At 39.0% G+C, this 10064-nt stretch overlaps 1 protein-coding gene across 12 annotated transcripts in view; it reads left to right on the top strand.

Annotated features, from left to right (window-relative positions):
* The window catches only part of CASK (calcium/calmodulin dependent serine protein kinase), a 350654-nt gene that overhangs the window by 209248 nt on the left and 131342 nt on the right, over positions 1 to 10064 (top strand). For all 12 annotated transcript variants that reach the window (XM_038587210.1, XM_038587220.1, XM_038587216.1 and 9 more), the window contains exon 6: positions 8760 to 8862. In XM_038587210.1, the coding sequence (XP_038443138.1) occupies positions 8760 to 8862 (103 nt within the window). The remainder of the gene's footprint in view (positions 1 to 8759; positions 8863 to 10064) is intronic.

Here is a 10064-nt window from a genome sequence, read left to right as displayed (position 1 = left end):
CTGTTTTTAAAGATAATAATAAAGGAATTCTACAGTTTTTATTTTGGTCCCAGTCCAGTATTTAATGACTGTCCATCTATGTATCTGCTGGCTCTGCAATTTCATGGCATTTCCCTTTTTTCATTGTCATCTGAAACGAAAGATTAGTTTTTATTCTCCCCATATAATCGTTACCCTGCAGCTTTGTTTACACTAAATAATATTTAACTCACTGGGCTTTATCTAACATTTTATTTCTGGATACATTCACTCTTTTAAATGCATATTCTCCAGGGCTTTTTTGTTGTTGTTATGAATATTACACATGGGACAGAATATTTTAAAATTGCTAGGATGAAAATATGTCATAGCTCTTACTTCCCCTTTGAACCCCTGAGAAGGAAGAGAATTACCGTGTTGGTCTGGCAGGAATTTTGTGTGTGTGTGGTAAACAACAACAAAAACAACCACACAATATTAAACTTGCTATCTTAATTATTTTAAAACAGTTCAGGAGTGTTAAATATATATATATTGTTGTGCAGCAGATCTCTGGAACTTTTTCATCACCCAAAACTGAAACTCTGTTGGCAGTTACCTTTCTACTTTATGTGACTTGGCTATTGTAGATAATTCATTTGAGTGGAATCATACTGCATCTGTCCTTTTCTGACTGGCTTTTTTCGTTTAGCATAATATCCTCAAGATTCACCCATATTCTAGCATATGACAGAACTTCCTTCTTTTTAAGGCTGCATAATGTTTCATTGTATGTGTATATATCACATTTTCTTTATTTATCTGTCAGTGGACATTTGAGTTACTTCCACCTCTTGGCTGTTGTGAATAATAATGTGATAAACATGGCTGTGCAAATGTATTTTTTTGTGATCCTGGCAGAATTTTTTGTAGAACTAATTAGGTATGTATTAGCATTCTATTTCACTAAATCTAATATAAATATTTTTATATTGTACTAGCTGTTTTTCCACACCCTAGCCTCTGTTTTTTCTTTCTTTTTAAGATTTTATTTATTTATTCATGAGAGACACAGAAAGAGAGAGAGGCAGAGATACAGGCAGAGAGAGAAGCAGGCTCCATGCAGGGAGCCCGATGTGAGACTTGATCCTGGGACTCCAGGATCATGCCCTGGGCAGAAGGCTGGCACTTAACCACTGAGCCACCCAGGCATCCCAGTTTTCAAAATAACCAATTCTGTTTTAATCTTCAGTGCCCTGGTGGCCCTACTATGACCAGATTTGAGTATACATGCAGTCCCCAACTTACAGTGGTTCAACTTAGGATTTTTTGACTTTGCAGTGGCAGAAAAGCAATATGCATTCAGTAGAAACTGCAGTTCAAATTTTGATCTCTTCCCAGGCAAGGAATATGTGGCATGGTCCTCTGTCATGTTGCTGGGCAGTAGCTCCCAATCAGTTTCACCATCATGAGAGTCAATAACTGATACACTTATAACCATTCTATACCCATTGCAGTCATTCTCTTTTTCACTTTGGGTGTAGTATCCAAAAAAATCACATGAGATATTTAGCACTTTATTATAAAATATGCTTTGTGTCAGATGAGTTTGCCCAACTGGAAGCTAATGTAAGTGTTCTGATCATGTTTAAGGTAGGCTAGGCTAAGCTATGAGATTCGGAAGGTTAGGTATAAATGCTTTTTCAACTTAGAGTACTTTCAATGTATGATGGATTTATCAGGACATGACCCCATTGCATATTGAGGAAGATCTATAATCTTTTTCTGGTTCTTCCTTAACATGAGCTTTTTCCTATTCATTCTAAGCTTTCTACTTTCTGTCTCTCTGTTCTTAGCTCATTCTTATGTATCCTTTTCCTACTTTATTGGTATCTTAGCTTGTTATATATAGAGATAGAAGTAGAAAAGCATAAATACATAGATACATTTGTCTGGCCCCATCCATTACTGATATCACCATCCTCTCTTTATCTAAATCCAACCCTGGTTAAATTCAGCTAACCACCTACTCCAGACCTGAACCCTACTGGCTGAAATAAGGACTACTAGGTACAAACACCCAGTCGTTTTGATTGTTCTCACTTTACATTCATGACCACAAACCTCAAGTGGGCCCTTGTGCTGCCAGCAGTCCTGCTCTATTTCCTTAGTCTGTTGGTTCTCAAAGCATGGCTTCCAGACCAGTAGCATCAACATCACTCAAGAACTTGTTAGAAATGCATGTTCTTGACCTCATGTCAAACCTTATGAATCAGAAACTCTGGGGGTGGAAGCCAGCAAACCTGTGTGATTCTGAGGCTGAAGTTTGAGAACCACTACCTTAGTCAAGTCATTCTTTGAAAATATTTCTTCACACTGTCACTCTTCTCAAGTTGCCAACAACCCCCTCTCCTTCCCCACTCCTGCCTGATGATCACTTTTATTTCAAAGTAAATAGAAAACAGAAGTACTCAGAAGAGAAGTTCCTCATATTCCTACATCCCCATCTGCTTGCATCTACAGGTGCTCCCATACCCTGCCTTCCTCACTATCAGTGAGGCCAACCCCCTCTCCCCACCTGCACACTATATTCCATCCCTTCTTCCTCCTGGGATCGTGTTTTCTTCTCCACAGGGTCTTTCCCATCAGCACACAATTGTCTCTCTCTCAAAGACAAAACAGGGATCCCTGGGTGGTGCAGCGGTTTGGCGCCTGCCTTTGGCCCAGGGTGCGATCCTGGAGACCCGGGATCAAATCCCATATCAGGTTCCCGGTGCATGGAGCCTGCTTCTCCCTCTGCCTGTGTCTCTGCCTCTCTCTCTCTCTGTAACTATCATAAGTAAATAAATAAAAATTAAAAAAAAAGACAAAACAAAAACAAAGCTCCTTGAAAATCTCTAGATACTGCTATGGAGTCCTCAATCATGTTTTTATGTGAAACTTTTGAATATTAATGTGTATTTTCTTATTTCCATAAAAGGTAACAAAACAATGGAAGGATAAGCCCAAAAATAATACAAATACTTAGGAAGGAGGAAGGAGAGATTAAGAGGAAAGAAAAGGTATAAAAGCTGGACCTCTCTAAATGGAATATGTTTACAGTTTCAACTTTGGAATTACGTACATTTTTTTAAGATTTTATTTATTTGAGACACAGAGTGTGCACATGAATACAGGGTGAGGAGCAGAGGGAGAGGGACAAACAGACTCCTTGCTGAGTGGGGAGCCCAATGTGGGGCTTGATCCCAAGACCCTGAAATCATGACCTGAGCCAAAGGCAGATGTTTAACTGACTGAGCCACCCAGGCACCCATATACATGTTTTATATAATCAAAACATCAAATCAAGTCAAAATCTAATTCAGACAAATAGGCCCCACTGGGTACCAAACTGAAAGCATAACCACAAGTAGAATTCTTTTAAGTGTCTTTAAATAGATTGAGTTTGGGGGCTGCTGGGTGGCTCAGTCAGTTAAGCGTCTGACCCTTGATTTCACCCTCAGGTCATGATCTCAGGATTGTGAGATGGAGCCCCGCATTGGGCTCCACACTCGGCATGGAGTCTGCTTGAGGATCTCTCCCTCTCCCTCATAATAATACCCAAAAAACCCTTTATTAATTACCGTTGGAGGTTGCCTAGCAACCAACTTACTATTCTGGAAATCATTCATAGCAGCTTTAGTCATAATATCCCAAAACTAGAAACAGCCCAAATGTCCCTCAATAGGAGAATGGACAAACTGAAGTATATTCATACAAGGGGATATTTACTCAGCAATAGAAGAAATGAACCACTGATCACAACAAAATGGATGAATCTCAGAAACATGCTGAGTGAGAGAAGCCTTACATAAAAGAGTACATACTCTATGGCTTTATGTATATGCAGTTGTAGTAAAAGCAAAACAAACTTGTGAAAAATATTAGACTAGTCATTTGCACTGGGGGTGTGGCAGCAGAGATTGAGTGGAAAGTGGGTGAGGGAGGTTTCTGAGATGATAACAGCTTGATTGGGATACAGGTTACATAGTTCTATTCAAGTTGGTAAAACTCACCAATGTTACTCTTAAGATTTGTGAATTTCACAGCATATAAATTTTACCTTAAACATAATTTTAAATATTAAACTCAAGGGGCACCTGGGTGGCTCAGTTGGATAAGTGTCCAACTCTTGATTTTGGCTCAGGTCATGATTTTAGGATTGTGAGATTGGGCCCCATATCAGGCTTCACACTTAGTATGGAGTCTGCTTAACATTCTCTGCCCTTCACTCTCCACCACATGCACTTGCTTGCTCTCTCTCTCTCCCTCAAAAAAAAATATTAAACTCTAATGACATGTGCTGAATTATAGTGAAAAGATGGACAGATGGTTGGATAGAGGGATGAATAGATATTTGATAAAGCAAATGTAGCAAAATGTTCATTATAGAATCTATGTGGTGAATATGTGGCTATTTATAGTTCTTAAAAGTTTTCTCTGTTTTTGATAGTCTTCATTACAAAATATCAGAGAAAACTTCCATTTTGGAAATCCTAATTATGGAACTGGGCAACATTGGCTGCTAAAATCATGAAAGAAAAGTCAGTGGTGAACTTTGTAACGATGGATCAGGGCAGACATTACCTGAACCCACTGACCAGTCCTGCCACTAAAAATAGGACAGCCAGACATTATGTTCTTTCTTATGTGTTACAAAAAACCAAAGTATTAGTGAAAAAAAAACTAAAATTGAATGTGATTCTAATCATGCTTCTAGATCTAACTACCAATTTATAGAAAATACAGAAACATATTAAATGATACTATGTAGGTGCTGTTAGCCAAGTCCAGATTATAGAAGATTCTACAGGGGAAATTACCTAGTATCTTAACAAATCAATGGCAGGAACCTTTTCTAAAAAACTAAGAGGGGGATACAGTATAGAGTCAGAGAGATATAAGACCTATAACCATCAGATGCAATATATGGGCCTTAAATTAAATACCACTTTGAACTAACCAACTGTAAACACACACACACACACACACACACACACACACACAACCCATCTTTGAGATAGGGAAAATTGAATGTAGATTGATATTAGATGATATTAAAGAATTATTCGTGTATTGAATGTGATAATATGGTTATTTTTTCAAGTCACCTGTTAGAAATACTGAACTAATAGCAGGTGAAATTATACTTGTTTTAAAAGACTTCAGCAACAAAAAATGGGATAGGTGAAGCAAGAAGGGCAGAATGTCAGTAACTGTTAAAGCTGGGAGATAGGGGGCACCTGCATGGCTCAATGGGTTAAGCATCTGCCTTCAGCTCAGGTCATGATCCCAGGATTCTGGGATCAAGCCCCACATTGGGCTCCCTGCTCAGTGGGGAGCCTGCTCCTCCCTCTCCCCCTGCCCCTCCCTGTTTGAGTGCATGCATGCTCGCTCTCTCTAGCTCACTCTCTCAAATAAATAAAATCTTTTTTAAAAAAAGCTGGGAGATAGGTACATGGAGGTTTAATAAAGTATTTTCTCTGATTGCAAATTCTAAAGTTTTTAAAAGGAAACTTCCTTTGCTTCTCATTCTCTTTTAGTTACATCCCATTCCCATTTCTCTATTCCTAATAAAGTTTTGAAAGATACTTGAATTTACTGTCTCCACACCATCTTTCCCATTTTTCTTGAACCTTGTCCAATAGAGATTTTTGTCTTTATCATCTCACCAAAACCCTTCTTATCTAGGTCACCAGGGACTTCCAGGTTGCCAAATTTAATGGTCAGTTCTCAATTCTCATCTTAAATGGCTTCTCAACTAACATTTCAGGATATCAGACTACTCTGATTTCCCTCCTGCTTCACTGTCTACACAATTTCTTTCCTTTGCTAGATTGTTGTCATCTTCCTGACCTCAAACCTTGCTGTGTACCAAATCTCATTCTTGCAACCTCTTCTCTTTTCTTTTTTTTCTTTTTTTTTTAATTATTTATGATAGTCACAGAGAGAGAGAGGCAGAGACACAGACAGAGGGAGAAGCAGGCTCCATGCACGGGGAGCCCGACGTGGGATTCGATCCCGGGTCTCTAGGATCCCGCCCTGGGCCAAAGGCAGGCGCTAAACCGCTGCGCCACCCAGGGATCCCCTCTTCTCTTTTCTATCAATACTCACTCCCTGAGTTATTTCACTCATTGCTGTGGCTATAAGCACTGTGTGCTGTTGATCCCCACATTTATATCTCTAATTCCAGTTTTCCCTCTCCCATCTTTTAAGATCTCACATTCAATTTGTGCAAAGCCAAATTCTTCATCCTTCTTATAAATGCTTCCGTGTTCCCAGTTTTAGTAAATGGCATCTTCGTTTTCATTCAGTTACTCATAACAGAAACCTCATTGTCACACTTACCTCTTTCTCTCATACCCCATATCCAGCAATAATTCCTATCAGCCTAACCTCCAGAACATATCCTGAATATGACCACTTGTTGCCATCACTGCTTCTATCACTCTAATCTAATTCAAATCCCCCATCTTCTCTTTCCTAGACAACCACAGAAGCCTCCTACCTGGTATCCTTTCTTCAACATTCATGTGCTTACAATCTCTTCACCATACAATAGCCCAAGTGATTCTTTCAAAACCTGAAATGGCTCATAATGTTCCCCTGATCACAACTTTACAATGGTTTCCCATCTCAGCATAAAACCCTGGGTTCTGGCTGTGGCTTCAAGTCCTAGATCATAGAGCCTTTGATTACCTGGATCATATTTCTTACCACTCTTCTCCTTGCTCATTTTTCCCCCAATACACTGGCTTCCTTACTCTTCTCCAAACATACCCACCCTCCTCATGCTTCTAGGCCTTTCTACTTACTATTCTGTTCTCTTCTCTTGGAACCTGCTTACACATGACCCGTTCTGCCCCTTCATTCTGGTCTGGGTTTAGATATTACCCTATTAGAGAAGCTTTGTCTAACCCAACCCCCTTACTAAATAGTAGCTCCCTAGTTTCCAAACATGTGACATTTACCTCCTTGCTAGCTTTTACCTCATAGCACTTAACACAGCCTCATCTCTTATATTCATTTATATGTACTGATTTCCTTAGTTTCTATCTCTCAGTTTTATGACTTAAGGATTTATTGTGAATGACAGAATCCACACTCTGACGAGAATTACATAAATCTCAGTGTAACATTAACTTAAGAATAAATATAGTCAACAAACTATAAAGGGTATGCTTTGGGATTCTGATTTAAGCTTCTATTTTTCCTTAATAAGGTGACAAAACTGGCCAGGAGATCCTGTCTATGTTTATAGATTCTTCCTCTGCATCATACCCCTCCTTTTCTAGGCTTGTTCCTTTACTGCACCCCCACACTAGAAGCATGCTAGGGCTATCGCTTTCTTCTTCAGGTCTGTTGTCATCCATCTCTATTTGAACAAACCAAAAGTTCTTACCAAGAGCCATCTTTATGAGCTGGTTTCTGCAGAGCTTTGCTTGCTCTCCCATAAACCCTCCTGGCTACTTTGTCCCTTGCTGCAGCTCACTCACCATTCATGTACACTTGCCTTCCTTCTCCCCTCTTTCTCTTTCACACAAGCTCATACACACATTTATATTTAAGGACTCATCTTTCTTTGTGCTAGAGCCTCTATTATAAGACCTTTAAATGCCTTTGGACAAAAAGAGCCACTTTCAAAGTAGAACCCTGACACTTTCCTTGAGCAGAGTAAGGATCCCTCCCAATTTTGTGTATCATCATCAAACTTCTCTCTGGGTGTACCAGTTCAGAGGGTTTTGTTTTTGCACAGGATTTTGTGGGGGCCACTATCATATAGGCTAAACCTAAGCTAACACTGTGTCATTTTATAAATGAGCAAGTATAGGAGAGAACAAAAATACTTTCTCTTCCATGCCTGAAGAAGTTTGCTTTTTTTCACTAACCTATATTTTAAAAGCAGGTTCTATGTGATTTCAGTCATATTGGAGAGCATAGTATTTGAGCAGAGACCGAAGGTCCACACAATTAAATGCTTTCAGGCCCAACAAGGTCCTAGAAAGAAACAGATGCAGAAGACCAGGTCCTACAAAGAAACTCTCATTGTGACCACGAAGCAAATGATTCTTAGGGAGCCCTGGTTTCACGGCTACTCCTTGCAAAGGATATCTTTGCCCTGGACCAGAGGCCAGCCAAGTTGTCTCCTTTCTCCCCTCTCATTCTCACAAAGAGGAAGGTCAGGTCCAGAGAAAAGACATGCCCAGGGAGAACATTGAATTCCATAGGAGCAAGATTCAATTAAAGTCATTAAATCTGGCTCTTTTTACTTGGGGATGGGATGAATAAAGAAAAACAAGAGGATAGTCGGAGGGTGGACAAAGAAAGAGCTCATCGTCAGCCCCTAACGACCAAGATAGAGTGGCTCTGTAGGTGAAGTCAGAGGTTTCAAGAAACATTTTGGCAAGAGATGTAAAAAATATTTTCCTTGAACAAATGTAAACTGTCACTTAGAAAAAGAGAATATTGCATGAAAAGGTAGAAAATATGTCTGTTATACTTGAACATGCTTGCTTCCTAATTCTTAGCACCGGTACCTTAATCTTAGAAGCAAATAATCCCTGCAAAACATTGGATAAAGCAGGTAAGTCTTTGGAGAAATCAACCAGAAGTAAGAATACCACAAATAATTCAAGTATCCAAAATAATTCCGGGAGTTCTTAATGTATTACCTACATGTTACTCAGTTTTGTGTAAATTTAATTGTTCCTCTTCAATTAACCCTTACTTTTGGTTTGTCGTTTGTCTGTTTTTCTTTTCAGCCCCACTGTGTTCTCCTCGCCTCAAAGGAAAACTCGGCACCTGTTAAACTTGGGGGCTTTGGGGTAGCTATTCAATTAGGGGAATCTGGACTTGTAGCTGGAGGTAAGAACACTTTTTTAAAAATTCCCTTCAAAACCTGGTCACTTTCAGGCTTATGTGAAACTTTCAAACTAAAGATTAGCCCATCCTCAGCATTTCATACCCATTCCACTCCATCCACCCATCCTCCCAAAAAAGTGCCATCATAGTTTTGAATTTACTAACTGTAGTTTGAACTAAAATTTTAGTACCATAAGAATAGGCTCTGTCCTTTTTATATTCCCACCACTTGGCAGAGAAGTGACCCTGCATACGGAGATTAAAACAGTGTTGGAAGAAGGTGGTATCTGGGGCAAAGTAACTTCTAAAGTTGAACTGACCAGGGACACCTGGCTGGCTAAATTGGTATATCATGAGACTCTTAATCTTAGGGTTGTGAGTCAAGCCCCAGGTTGGGCACAGAGCTGACTTTAAAAGAAATAAATAACATTGAACTGGCCAAACGAAGTCCATTCTAAAACGTGTGGTTTAACCACTTTCAGGTTTACATCAGTGGCTAATGTTTAATTTCATACTGTTTTCCTCTTTTTATTTGTGGAAAGAGTCCTGCTCGAGCCATCAATCTGTGTATTTGGGAAGAGCAAGCAGATGTGAATCCAGACTGATTTTATTATTAGCTAAAGCAAAACATAATTAGAAAATTCCCATGCCAGAAAAAAAAGTAGAAAAGTTAAAAAATAGAAATTTTCTCCAGTAGCATACAGAGGTGGATGCTAATTCCAGATTCAAGAATCTGGATTTTTATTTATTCCCTTCAGTAGGCCCCAGCTCAGAATGCTGCTCTGTTTTTAGTTCTGTTCCTTAGTTTTGCAAATGACTTAGTTCTTCAGCCTACAGATTATCAGTCTTCTTCTAGTCAATGCCTTCAATTTTCCACCTCTAGAGACTGCCAGCCTTCACAAAGAGGAAAAATATGAAAAATACCAGCAGAACCTTTTCAAACCTGTCATCTTCCATGAATGCTTATATTAAGTTCAAATACCTGACAAATGATAAATATCAAAACAATAATCTCTTACACAGGATAGTTCATTTAATTTAATACAGTATTACTAACACATCAAAGTAGCATTAACATAGATCATCTTCTGAAAAATGAGCCAAGAGTCATAGTTGTGTTCTTTAAATTGTTATTTCATGACATTGCCATCTAAAATTAAATTATGTTTAGATTTTCTTCTAGTTTTGCATTCTCTTTCAGCTAA

This window comes from Canis lupus, chromosome X (assembly GCF_011100685.1).
Source record: "Canis lupus familiaris isolate Mischka breed German Shepherd chromosome X, alternate assembly UU_Cfam_GSD_1.0, whole genome shotgun sequence".
Lineage (NCBI taxonomy): Eukaryota > Metazoa > Chordata > Mammalia > Carnivora > Canidae > Canis > Canis lupus.
Note: the sequence above shows the minus strand (reverse complement) of the source record. Positions and strands in the feature narration are given on the sequence as shown.